Source organism: Actinia tenebrosa, unplaced genomic scaffold, assembly GCF_029948245.1.
Source record: "Actinia tenebrosa isolate PJP-AT-01 unplaced genomic scaffold, QUT_ActTen_1.0 PGA_scaffold9__36_contigs__length_13948895, whole genome shotgun sequence".
Classification (NCBI taxonomy): domain Eukaryota; kingdom Metazoa; phylum Cnidaria; class Anthozoa; order Actiniaria; family Actiniidae; genus Actinia; species Actinia tenebrosa.
In genome coordinates this window covers 6,001,622-6,015,191 of record NW_028292586.1, presented here as the reverse complement: position 1 = coordinate 6,015,191, position 13,570 = coordinate 6,001,622, and the positions used below count along the sequence as shown (strand labels likewise).

Genomic DNA, 13,570 nt, shown 5'->3' with positions numbered 1-13,570 from the left:
TTGGCTACAGAGCTTGTTTACTCTCATAAAATGAGAGTTTAATTCTAAATTATTTCTAATTTTATCGTTGTTATTTTTGGTTGTTTTCTCAGTTTTGGATGGAATAAAACAGCTATTTATATTCACGAGGAATTCCCTAGTAACGATAATATATTCTTATATGCTAATCCTTCCCACGTTTTTTTCAGTGTGTACATATATCATTAACCTTACCAAGATGACGCACAATATTACGTTTACATACATGGGGGAAAAAATAGCATGAATAATATATATACCTAGATTTTCGAGTAGGGAAGCAAAGAAATGGCCTCTCGTTCGGATCCAAGGCTCGACTCTTTTCTTCCTAGTTCGACAAGTGAACGTATGGACCTCTGCTGCCCTGTCTGCCTCGAAGACTTCGAAGAGCCAAAGATTTTACCGAACTGCAAGCATAATGTTTGCAGTCATTGCTTAGAAAACATGACTCGGAGAAAGCCAGCCAAGGTGTTGTGTCCAGTCTGCCGTAATGAATTTCCACTCGATCAAAACAGCGTTCGTAATTTGGTTACAAATTCAGAGTTGATGGAGATTGTAAATCAAAGCAAAGATGAACGGCAAAAGGAGAGACTAGCGAAGGCTTTCGAGTTGTGTATTCAAAAGATGGGAGATGCAAACAAACTTCTTGAAGATCATACGATATTCACTCACCGAAGACAGGAGTATGCAGATCAGCTGAAATCCCAAATTCTTGATATGGCTGAGAAGATCATCGAAAAGATACGCGAAAAACAAGAAGAGATGTGCCTACAAGTGCAAAAGGAAGTCGAAAAACACGAACACGATTGTCACGAGCAAAGAATCGTCCTAGAAACCTTAGTAGCTGATTCTTCGGTCTTTATTTCCAAAGTCGAAGATATTTTGAATAGTGAAGAAGAAATAACCAGCGAAGCACGAAAGGATCTCTTATCAGAATCTCAGAAAATAATAGATGCAAAACTATACGAGAATTTGGCTCCCTACGATGTTGTCACTTCTAAATTCAGTCCAAATATGTCTATTCTTAGTAAAGTAGAAAAAGAGGGTTTTGGTAGGGTTTATACGACTAATGCTTCAAGTTTTCGATCAGTTCAGCATCAGAAAGCCGGTGAAACGTCTGTCAATCAACCCAAACCTCTAGAAGCACATGTTACCGTTAAAGCTGACGATCTAGGATTGGAATACTTTGCACCGCTCAGCCTTGCAACGGATGGAAAAAAGTACATCGCTGTTGCAGACCCCTCGAACAGTAGTGTTTTGCTCCTTGATAATAGTGGGCAGATGATAAAACGTTTCAAACCCCCAGGAAAAAACCCTTCTCTTCTGACATTCTCAGGCGTGGCGTTCACCAAAACGGACGATGAACTTCTCGCGGTCTGTGGCTCGACTGAAGTATTCTATTTGAGTATCAAAGAAGGTAGCTTTAAGATGACTTACCGTACGAACGAGAAATACGGCGTGAGGTATTGTTTTGCTACTGTCGCGGCAGACGGACGGATTTTGCTCACATGCGAGCCATCGGTTCGTCAGTATCGCTCGTGTATCTTTGTGTACCGCGATACTCCGTTTGGCAAACCTGATCTAATGTTTGGTCTAAACGGATCTGACAATCGGCTTGAGTTTCCATTCAAAGCTCTTTACCACGAGAATGAATACTTCGTCTCAGACATGGAGAAGGGCTGCATTTTGGTGTACGACGAACAAGGGAGGTACCGCCGGCATTTTGGCGGGAAAGAAAGGGATGCCGGTTCCTCAGATGGACTGGGATCAAGCCAGCTTGTTTTACCAACAGGAATGGTCATGTGCGCGGAGAAGGGGTGCTTCTACGTCTGTGACTGGGGGTCTAGTAGCATCCAAGTCTATAAACCTGATGGAAAGTTTATAGCAATGTTCACTATCGAAGGAAGACCTACAGATATAGTATTGCTGGATAATGGGACGGTTGTTATTAGTTCCAAAGACGATCAGTGGATAAAGTTCTACACTTTTCCTCCCTTCAGCCTCAGATAATACTCCAACCAAATTGAACTAAAAACACTCAGTCATGCTCAAGCTCGAATAATATAGGTATAGGATTCATACAAATTTGGAAGTCATAAAAAAGTTACTATTTACGACTGAATTGCTTGCTTAAAATTTTAATCACGAAACTTCACAGTTTCGGCAACTGATAGTGGAGGCCATCATATAGAGAAGGAATGAAAAATATTTCTTCTAAACAATTAGGAATGAATTGGGCGTTTTGAAAACGTCTGAGAAAAGAAAGGAAGAGTTCCCCTTGCTCAGACTGCAAAGCCGTCCTACGAGGGGAGTAAATAATAACCCAAGCTGAATGTATTTTGGAATGAGAAGTGTTGAGGGTTTCTACACTTTAGACTGAAAAGAAAAGCACTGTCATTCAGCTATGTTCTAAAATGCTTGGCTGTATAGTGGTATAAATAACTGAGATGAGGCAATGGCCACCATGAATAGATATCATCAAAAAAAAAAAAAAAAAAAAAAAAATCAAGAGCGTGACACTACTTAAATAAGAGATCTACGAATCCGATTGGAATCTTTCTTTTAATTGAAACAAAGTCGCATTAGAAGGAGGCGAACGGAGGTCGAAGCAAAGGCGATATCCGGCTGCTTCTCTCTCTGCTAAATGGATTTATACTACTATATGAAGATGGATTCGCAGTAAGTTCGGTCCAACCGCACAAGTAGTCCAATGTTTCTTATTTTAATCAGTAAATTTTCAACGGATTGTCTGTTCTTTCCTCTCGCAAAAATGAACATGAAAAATTCCCAATGTATTAATTACGAGATCCGCGAATAAGCATACAAAAGCTAGGAAGTTCACATACTGACATCTTGACAATATATGATCTAGTACTTAACAATCATGACAGGTCTAAACCGTTGCTAGGAGATGCTCCAATGATACTAGGAGAGCAGTTCAAATAGACAGGGCTATTTTAAAGAGGTTGTCTGGATAAACAATAAAGATGGTCCATTCATTTCCCAGCCCCAGTTTTTACCAAATCCCTTAGTCCCAGCCTGTGTTTTACTCAAATTTCAAGCCTTTTTTATTAAATTTTGTTTGTTTGTGAATTCCATTCCCAGTGCATAAAACCCCATTTTCCCAGCACCCATTTTATATTACCCCTTCTGAGGACCCTCAAGAAAATAGCGAAAGTATTAGCTCGTATAATAAGTAAAATATATTGGCTTAGCGCATAGGTTTAGCGTCAGGTTTTGGCTTCTAAAACTCGCTACATAAGTTATCTCGACTGCTCGTAAACTCTACAATTAATTCGACTCTTCCTGAAAAAAACAAAAAACAAACAAAAACAAAAACAAAACAAAAAAAACACAAAACAAATGAGAAAAAATCTCATAAAAGAAAGTACGAGTAACGCGTACGCAAGCTACTCGACGTTGGGGGATCATTTCATCGTCTTCTAGACAGACAAAGATCACCAAGGTAGCCTCACACTAAACCAATATTTCTAAAGTGGTTATTAATCTTCCTAGAGGGGGAATTGTCACAAGTTATTTTTATACCATTCATTGACAAGAACATTACAGTTTAAACTATTATTTGATAATATAAGCAGAAAGACTAAAATGCTTGTAAATGATAAATGGGATTTTTAAATGGAAATATCTTTAACAACCTCTTTAAATGCAAGAATATGTCGTACTTTTTTTTAAATGTTCAAAGCATACCAGCTATATGAGTTTGAATAATATTTATATAAGAAATAGGTTAAATAACTGACCGATAAAGCCCATAATTATAATTATGATTATTATTTTGTTAAGAAGATATTTATGAGGGATAACGCAGATTTTTGTCTTAAACCGTTACCCAGAAAGGAAGGTTTCTCTGACGGACCGGGATAAACTGCACCACCGCTTCTCCCTTTTTCTCTATAAAATACCGCGCTCGCTCTGCTGTGCCTTAGCTTACAGTGGATGGATGATTGGATGATTGCTTGAAAAAATTTATAGATTTACGCACAGTCCCCCTCTGCCCCCTGCGACTATATTAAACTACTCGACAAGGACTCGACAAGGCAATTGGGCAATATACTGCCGTCAATCAAATGTATTGTTAGAGTATATAAAGACCGTTAAAAGTACATGGAAACCGTGAGAAGGTACATGGGAAACTATTCTAAGGCCCCGTCCACACTATGAAGGATAAATTTGAATCCGAATTGTTATCTATTCGGTTAGGCCTACCGTCCACACTAGTCCGGGCGAATCCAGAACATTTCTTCACCGAAAACGAATTTTTTTGAATACGGTCTCCAGAGTGATCAGATTACTGTGAGAAGGTACATGAAGGTACATGGGAAATAACTCTAATAATTTCTTTGATTAAAGGAAGTGTATTGCTCGATTTCCATGTCGCGAGTCTGTTATCTCGATCTGCACCTAGCAAACCTAACATGGAGAATGCTATTTTCTTTTTGATGAAAACGTCTGTTTCTTAAAGCTTGGAGCCATATCTTTTTTATCCCAAATACGGCGGCGGTGGGCCATACCCTGGATAGTTCCCAGGATATGGATGGTACCCTGGACTGGGAACCTGAGGTCCTAAGGGGTACCCCCCAGGGTAGCCACCTGCTGGTGCCGTGGGGTACGCCCCAGGGCATCCACCTGAAGGGTGGGGTGCTGGGTAGCTGTAGGGCTGAGGGTATCCTGGTGTAGGTGCTGGATAGCCACCATGGGTGTGGTCTGCTTTGTATGTCTGTGAATATGGACTGAACTGAAAGAACAAAACGATATCAGTCACGTCATTGAGATTATTGTGAAAACCTTTAACCTCAAAACCTCATAGATAGAACCCTGAAACAACCTCTGGGCTGTCGATCAAAGTCAGGGCACAGCTAACTCGCAGAAAGAACCCTGAAACAACCTCTGGGCTGATCAAAGTCAGGGCACGGCTAACTTACAGATTGAATCCTGAAACAACCTCTGGGCTGATCAAAGTCAGGGCACGGCTGACTCACAGATCAAACCCTGAAACAACTTCTGGGCTGATCTAAGTCAGGGCATGGCTAACTCACAGATTGAATCCTGAAACAACCTCTGGGCTGATCTAAGTCTAAGTCAGGGCATGGCTAACTCACAGGTCAAATTGGAATTTATCTTGTTAGGTTTTGCAGGTGGAAGATACCCAGGGAATGCAGGGGAAAAATGTGAAAAGCATTATATCCAATTGGACTAGGTTGGTTCTATGAAACTTTGTTCACAAGGTATTGATTATTTTATATCTTAGATGTTTCATGACCTGGCCATCTACATACCAATAACTTGACCTCAAAGAATGCCTGGTCATTCTTGGGTGTACTTGCAGGAGGCATCATAGCGGTATGATGATCAACACCAATGTGCTGTCCTGGCAACATACAGGACTCCAAGGAAACATAGTGGTCAGGTGTCTCATGGATGTAAAAATGGCAGTAGGTGTCAAATGTCTAGACATAAAGGAAAGATTGCAAAGGGAACATTTCATAAGAAGAATGGAGGTTATGTACGAGTGGCCAATCTGTACTAGTTTTTGCAATGGTGAGCTGGGGTCAAAAGGCCATACAGGTCAGATGTTAATATTGTTAAATTATACATTTTTACTCAGAATGAATATATATACACCTTATTCCAAAACAGTTGTCATCGCTAAAAGCCATAGGCGATAGGTCATTCCGACATGGAAATGGTTTCGTCGACCACAAACAACATTGAATCAATCTCAACCCATGTTCTTGACTAGAATAAGAAGCAGAAACAATAGTCATTCCACTTAGTCTTTGATCTTAGAAAGACCTATCCTATTGCTTTTCACCTATCGCCTATTGCCTATTACCTTTGGCCATGACAACGTTCTATGAAATAGGAGTATTATTGTACTAGGATATTTTTACAGTAACCTAAAATCTTTGAGATTTATATGATTCATGTTTGACAGAGAAAATCCATGTTGAAGTTGAATTTTAACGTTTTTTTATCACTCTCCCTAATATTTCTATTGAATTTTTCGTCATTAATCATTAGTGATTTGATGAGCTTCTTTATGGATCCACCCAAATATAAGAACTAAAAAGGAATACCTTTCCCATCAATCTGCCATTGTCAATACCCAAGAAGAACTGAGGATATGCAATACTGTTCAAAGCTACCACATTTCCTCCCATATTGATCACTCTGAATTGAGCTGTAACAAAGAAAAAAGAACTCTTCAATTTTGTAAAGGGACGGCGGAACTGGAGCGGCTGGGGGGGCTTTAGCCCCCCCACTTTTTGTGAAATTTTAAGTTATAAGCCCACCTCTGAAATCTTGTATTTATTTGGTTGATGAAACAAAAGAGATTGACTTGGAACATAAGAGGATAAATAATTGCTTCTGCTTGATCCCAAATTCCTTTTCTTTCACTCCCAGTTGTAAGCTCCCACCCCTCCGAATATTTCAAAGCCAACAAGAGGACTGGATGGGATTTTGATTCTAAGCAATTAGTTACGGTGTGAGGCGCAGCCGACTAATTGTGCAGACTTGAAATCCTGTCCAGTCCAATATTGGAGGCTTTGAAATGACCTCTCATGCTCATTAATTATTCGACTTGGAGTAGCTGTTACTACAGACTGAATTCAGCCCTTTCACAGGACTTTACAAGGTTTCACGTAACATACATGTGACCCAAAAATAGCCCATTGATTGGCTGGTTTCCTCATGAATTATTAATGATATGAGAAGAATGAGTATAAGTCCAGAGTATTACAGAAAACCTTTACGCATGAGTATACTGTAAGCCCAGAGTTTATAACCAGGACTTTACAGTAATCTTACCTGCTGTTGCAGGTCCTGGTGCAGGCATTAATCTTATTTGATCCACTGTTGCCCAGCCTTTATCCCCATCATCATAATGAAGAAAATAGCGAACTTGCTGAGGATTTGCCTTATCAACATTTGCCACACATCCTGGATATAATGCAACTTTCTTGCGCCATACAGCAATGACGCGACTGCCTTTTTGAACTGCCCCAGGGTCAGGATTGACATCAAGGATAACGGCCTTGACATCGCTTGGGTCGTGAGCAATTTGATCGCTGTCATCATACTTGATGTGGATCTTAGTATCCACCCTGTCTACTTTTCCAGGATGATACAAGCCATTTGTCCAACGAGCATATACTCTTGATCCAGCTAAAAATAGGCATAAAAAGGGATTACAAAACTTGCTTTCACCACCATAACACTGTAACTAAGTACAGCAGTGGCGCAGGCAGCCATGCATACTCACCCTCATCAACTCGCATAGGTAGCAGCCTGACCTTATCAAACGTCTGCCATCCCTTATCACCGTCATCATAGTGGATATAATAACGAGGCGAATAAAACATAGAGCTTTCGACCTTCACTACCTTGCTCTTGTAGTATTGAACCCTGTCTTTAAAGCCTGCAATCACACGGGACCCCACGGGAACATGGTTTGGATTGGGTATTGCATCTATGAGGACAGCACTGATGTCGCTCTGTTCATGTGATATCTTGTCACCATCATCAAAGGTTACATGGATCTTTCCTTCACTGGTGCCGGTGACACGCCCATGATAGTACAGGTTGTTGGTCCAACGACCCCAGACAATACAGCCAGCTAAAGAGCAAACAATAATGACATTTTATCGGGCACTCACACTAAAGGGTTCATACTCAAGAGCACCATACTCAACATTAATGCATTTTTTTGCACCTAATTTTCAAAAGCTTTACCTACATATGCATGTGTAACTATGGTCCAGCGACCCCAGACAATACAGCCAGCTAAAGAGCAAACAATAATGACATTTTATTGGGCACTCACACTAAAGGGTCCATACTCAAGAGCACCATACTCATTTTTAATGAATTTTTTGCACCTAATTTTCAAGAGCTTCACCCATGTATGCATGTGTAACTATGGTCCAGCGACCCCAGACAATACAGCCAGCTAAAGAGCAAACAATGTTGACATTTTATCAGGCACTCACACTAGCTAAGGGGTCCATACTCAAGAGCACCATACTCAACATTAATGCATTTTTTTGCCACCTAATTTTCAAGAGCTTTACCCACATATGCATGTGTAACTAAAGCTAAAGAGCAAACAATGATATTTTTTTGGTGACTTGCACTTTGTCTATTACAATAATTAATACAATACTCAGTTCCCATCATGTGTGCGATATGTTTTTATGTTTTTTCTCCTTGATTGTTTATGATTAAAGCTAGAACACATAATTACTAAGCAGTTGGATCAAAATGAATCCTAGAGATGAACAGACCATGTACCTCTACTCTTTATTATGGAATGATGTGAAGTGAGAATGAATTGCGTTCAACTGGGTGGCAGGGGTTACTAGTGACAAGTGATTACAGCTAGCCAAAATAACTGTGTGATATAATATTTGAAAATTGCAAAAGGGTGTGATTTGTAGGTCAATCACGTCAGGCACAAATGACCTTCAAAAACTGCAAGCAAATAAATTAAGGAATCCTATTTATTTTATCTTTCAATGTCCAACTAAGCTGAATTTTTTATTTTATGATTTCAGATGTTATGATGTTTCATTGACAGGCCCGGGTTGGGGGGGGGGACTCTCTTGAAAAGTGGGTAGGGGGGCTCAACAGACGTTTTTAAAAATGACCCTAAGAGGTACGCATAAATTAACTGAGATGCTGATTTCTGACCTTCAAAGGTACAACCATAATTTAAATGACAACGTTTCCAACCATAGTATTCTTGTATGACGTTTGATATTTTTCAAAACGAACAAATCTGAGTCAGCCGGGAGTCAGCCGGAGACCCTAAAAGGTCCATCGAGCCCCCCTACCCACTTTTTAAGAGAGTCCCCCCCCCGGGATTGATGGCATATTTGGCATATTGTTTTATCCTTTGCACCACCCTATATGTCTATCAAAAGATGAGAACAAAAAGGGTTCAATTCTAACCTTGTTCTCGTCTCAAGGGTACTGCAGGTCTGACCTCATTCAGATTACACCAGATTTGATATCCGTCATTAAACTGTACAAAGTACCGTGGAAACTGTGGATTCATGTGGTCCAGCTGTGTCACTGTACCAAGATAGAACTTCTTTGTATGTGGCCAGTAACCAATCACTCTTGACAAAACCTGAATAGTCCCCACACTTGGGTTGACATCACAAATCACAGCACTGGTGTCGCTTGGGTCGTGTTGAATTTTGTCACCATCGTCAAACTGGACGTCTATTTTACCCCCAACATTGGTTGCTCTGCCACGGTAGTAATGGTTGTTCGTCCAGCGGCCAAGAACACGGCTCTTTGTCAGTATGGGAGGGGTGCCTAGGGCTAATAAAATGGTGTTGTCAAGTAAAAAGAGTGGCTGTGTCAATAGAGGTTTTGCACCACCACATGACTGCAGCCATGGCAGGAGCAATATGATCGTTTTACATGAGTAAGAATTCAATTCCCAAGAGCAAAGGGATTTTAATCTTCTCCCATCTAACTACAGGCAGCCTAAGCTGTATTATGGGTGTGGGCTCGTGATGGTGCAAAACCTCTATAGGCAAGGTCATATTGTTTTTATCAATAATATTAGTTATGCTTTTGCGATAAAAGCAATCTCGAACAAAGAGGAACCTATCCCTTCTCCCCTGCTGGGGGAAGCCAGGACTGCCCTGGATATTGCAATAACCAACCCCATACCCTATGAAAACTTTCTATGCATAGACCTGTATATATAGGTAAATAAATTTCATGTACTAATAAAAATATTGCAATTTTCCGACATGTGAACTCTGTGTCTGTGAGCTGCACACTGAAATCTTTTTTTTTGATGCCATCAATCAAACCTAATCAGTCGGTACCTTCCATATTTTTGACTGGCGGCATCGAAAAACCAAATTTCAGCGTGCAACTTAGAGACACAGAGTTCACATGTTTATGGAAATTGCAGTAATGCTATATTTTGATAGTAATTGAAATTACCTGATGGTGTTATTTCTAGGAGAACACGTATTTGATTCAATACTGCCCACCCCCTGTCTCCATCATCATACTGAATATCATATCTCGGGAATTTAGGGTCATCTTTGTTAACACCCATGACACGCCCAGTGTAGTATTTTCCACTTCCGTGAAACTGAGTGATTACCCGAGAATTATCTTGAACGGCTTCAGGGTATGGGTCAACATCCGCAACAACAGCAGTTTGATCATGGATATCATGAGAAATTGTATCGCCGTCATTAAACTTGATGTGGACTTGGGTATCAACATTGGATATTGTCCCACGGTGGTATGTCCCATCACTCCAGCGTCCCCACACTGGAGTTCTAGGGTCAAGACTTCCAGCTTTGACAAAAATAAAAAAATAAATTTTATAGCTTATCATATCATATTGTAACATATATAATTATCATACTTTTAAGTTGTCAGTGTATGCAAGAACAAACCCCTTCTATACTACCATGACCCCTATCATCACAGTGAGTCATGCCAGGCAGGTTGCTATGTGGTATCAGCGGCACCTGCATCCTTCTGCAGGTTGTCCATAAATGTAGTCAGTGGGTGACCATGACCCCTAAGACCATGGAGGGGCTCTCAGAGTATTAGCTTGCTAGTTGGAAGTTTTTTATGTATGTAACAGTGCGTGGCCAGCAAGACCAAGTCTTGGCAAGGCCACCTTGTCTGAGATCCCTGGTAGGCTACTGTACGACTCAGAGTTCATAATATGATTCTATCATGCTCTGTGCAGCATAGAGCATATGGGTTTACGATGGGTGTATCACCCCTATACTTCATGCTTACTTAATGTTATTAATAGAGCTTTTAAGTTTGATGTCAGTTGTATGGAAAAGCGACTTCTAGGTCCAAAAAGAAATTAAGCAATCCTATAAAGATCTTCTTTTTTTTGATGACAGAATTTGTTGTCCAAAGTTCTAATATTCTCCTTTACAGATCCCTGCACTATGTTGAAAGGTAACCCTGTGGGTGCATCGAAGCAAGAACAATGGTAACCTTGTGCAAAATGATAGACATTTGAATAATGTCGAAGGTGTGAAAAAGGTTTCCAACATTGCAAAGTCACCATTATTCTCACTTCATTAATGCACAGGCCCTGTTACTTTTGAAGATGGCAGCGACGGAATTGTGAGGAGGACTATTGTTTGAGGTGAAGGACAATCACTGCCAACATTTTTTGCTTTATTTTAGCAATCTTTAGGTCCTGGAAATATGTCATAAATTAAAAATTCTATTCGATTAATTTATAATTAGCTCACCATAAAAGCCAATGCTTCCATTTCCACTCACATTACCACCTTGATGCATTAACAGAGTTTTATCCGTGATCTTTGATTTGAGTTGTACGATGGAGCCATTACGAAAACAGTCCTTGCAAAACAAACACAAATGTATGAAATTACTTGTATAGGGCAAATTCCATGACCGTAAATAATTCAGTTACAAACACTTTTTTTTCAATGCAAAAGGGGGGATGCATGTCCAAGCATTTTAATTGCCTGAGCAGGGAGCTTGTGCACACACTACGAGTGGTTTAATGAGTAAATTGCAAAATTTATGTATATTGTGTAGTTCCAGAAATCATCCATACCCACCCCACAGAGGAATTTGGAATTTCCGAAGAGTAGGGGGGTCAGACAAAGAACAAAAATTACAGAGTTCGTATGGAAGAAAATTGGAATTTCCGGGGCGTAGGTGGGTGTCTTAAAAAAATTCCTCTGTGAGGTGGGTATGGATAATTTTCGGAACTACACATTACTTACCAAAGTTGGGCTTCCTAAGCTTGCCATGGCAGATTCTCTTTCTAGAATTTATGTTCTGTTGGATGTCACTCTTTTATCAAAAAGAAAGATTTATTTGTCAACAGAGGGTATGTATCATGAAAAAATCTACCCAATCTCCCTTACCCTTAGGGGCAGTTCACTATTTATAATTTATGAGGGGTTGGTTGGATGAGAAAGAAGAAATCCCCCAGCTCCAAACTCTGGGGAGGGGGGGGGGTGTTTCCCCTATATTCGCTATATGGGTACGTGCCGCCAAACAGGGTATGATTTTCAGCAATTTTACTCTGGAACAGGGTATATAGAATCAGTGCTCGCTCTGGGACAGGGTATATGAAATCATCCTCTCTCCTCTCTGGAACAGGGTATCTATTTTCACAATACAGGAACTGGGTATGGTTTTCAGCGATCTTGCTATGGAACAGGGTATGAATTTCAGCGATTTTACTCTGGAAAAGGGTCAGGGTTCAGAGGGCTCAGCAGCACATCCTTACCCTAAACAGGCAGGAGAACCCCCCGGGCTCCAAACTGCATTGATGTGCCCCAAGGCTCTTCTACACATAACTCATCAATTAATTCAAGAGTCAACGGCCACTTTGCAGGGTCACTAAACTTACAAGGCCGCCATACCACCCTTCGGTAGTATCATTGTGTACCGGTTAACGAAGTACGTCATTAAGGTTTCCGAACACACTAGTAGGGACTTAAAATTTTTTCGAGGATTTTGGTTCTCCTCACTCAGAAAACCCCAACCCTAAACCTAGCCACTCGACCACGAAGCAAATTCGCTTGGGTGGTCTCTTATGGCATGTGCATGTGCATAATTTATTATAGCTTAATTTATGCTATCGTGACGACTACTTTACTAGTCGACTACTCGAAGTTTGAATTTGAATAGAATTCCCCTGACAATTCCTGTACACGACGATATAGCCCACCCTTCCCTTCATTAAATAAACTGTCCCTTACGTGAAAATCTTGTTGGAAACAAAGAAATACAAAATTAAAGCAAAATTGGAAGGGTTGCCGCTCGTTGTGAAATATTGCGGGTTCGAATTAGCTGGCTTGCATTAAAGTGAAGGACGAAGGTTCAACGGAGCACCAAGCACGAACAAAGGCCAGATATAATGGTAATCATTGTTAATTATCACAAGTTCAAAGCTTATCTTATTCTCTTGGGCATTAAGTGTTATTCCGAATCAATAGCTTTGCAAAACAGTAAAAAGTGTAGATTTGAAGCAAACAAAGAGAGAAAATTAACGTCGACTCCAAACGTTGAAGAATTTTCTATCCCAGTGCAAAATGACAATTAAATGTTCTCAAAAATAAGCTTATTAATTGCTTAACTTACCTTGGATTTCAAAATATAGTGGTAAATGACATTTTGTTATATATTTGAGTCAAGAGAAATACAGGAATTCGCTCCTCATCTAGTCTCCCTCGCATCCGTTTTTAGTGTCAGTCGTCGCGCAACGCTCCCTCCCCCGCGTTGCGTGACGACCAACTACTCCTCATCTGAATCGAATTGAATTCTTGGAACTAGCGTCACATGACATTGTTTTGATCAGCTGCTGTCTGGGGGTCATCTAATGGCGGGAAACTGAACTAAATGACTGATAACAATGGGAAATGGCGAATGAAAATGAGAAATAAAAAAAGGAGGAATGGGATCTGCTATTTCAATAGTCTGGGAAAATGTCAACAAACTGAATCATAGAAGAACGAAAAACAAAAGAAGAAAC

General features: G+C 40.2%; 2 protein-coding genes across 2 annotated transcripts; one reads left to right on the top strand and one right to left on the bottom strand.

Annotated features, from left to right (window-relative positions):
- The first annotated feature begins 205 nt into the window (after positions 1-205).
- LOC116303200 (uncharacterized) lies at positions 206-3,017 on the top strand. Its single transcript, XM_089024576.1, has one exon. The coding sequence runs from the start codon at positions 307-309 to the stop codon at positions 2,026-2,028; it is 1,722 nt and encodes a 573-aa protein (XP_088880702.1). The 5' UTR covers positions 206-306; the 3' UTR covers positions 2,029-3,017.
- On the bottom strand, positions 2,562-13,503 carry LOC116303201 (uncharacterized). The gene is made up of 10 exons (XM_089024575.1): positions 13,180-13,503; positions 11,811-11,880; positions 11,307-11,418; positions 10,012-10,377; positions 8,995-9,372; positions 7,307-7,660; positions 6,853-7,209; positions 6,120-6,223; positions 5,319-5,489; positions 2,562-4,777 (listed from the first exon to the last, which is right to left on the bottom strand). Exons 2-10 carry the CDS (start codon positions 11,835-11,837, stop codon positions 4,523-4,525), a joined length of 2,124 nt encoding a protein of 707 aa, XP_088880701.1. The 5' UTR covers positions 11,838-11,880; positions 13,180-13,503; the 3' UTR covers positions 2,562-4,522.
- Between the last annotated feature and the right edge of the window lie 67 nt (positions 13,504-13,570).

Bases quoted from the DNA above. Each gene is read 5' to 3' on its own strand.
- LOC116303200 (XM_089024576.1), top strand. From the start codon at position 307: ATGGCCTCTCGTTCGGATCCAAGGCTCGACTCTTTTCTTCCTAGTTCG.
- LOC116303201 (XM_089024575.1), bottom strand. From the start codon at position 11,837: ATGGCAAGCTTAGGAAGCCCAACTTTG. The intron at 7,210-7,306 runs GTGAGTATGCAT...GCCTATTTTTAG, and splicing joins ACCTATGCGAGTTGATGAGG to CTGGATCAAGAGTATATGCT. The intron at 5,490-6,119 runs GTATTCCTTTTT...CTTTATGTCTAG, and splicing joins ATGGCAGATTGATGGGAAAG to ACATTTGACACCTACTGCCA.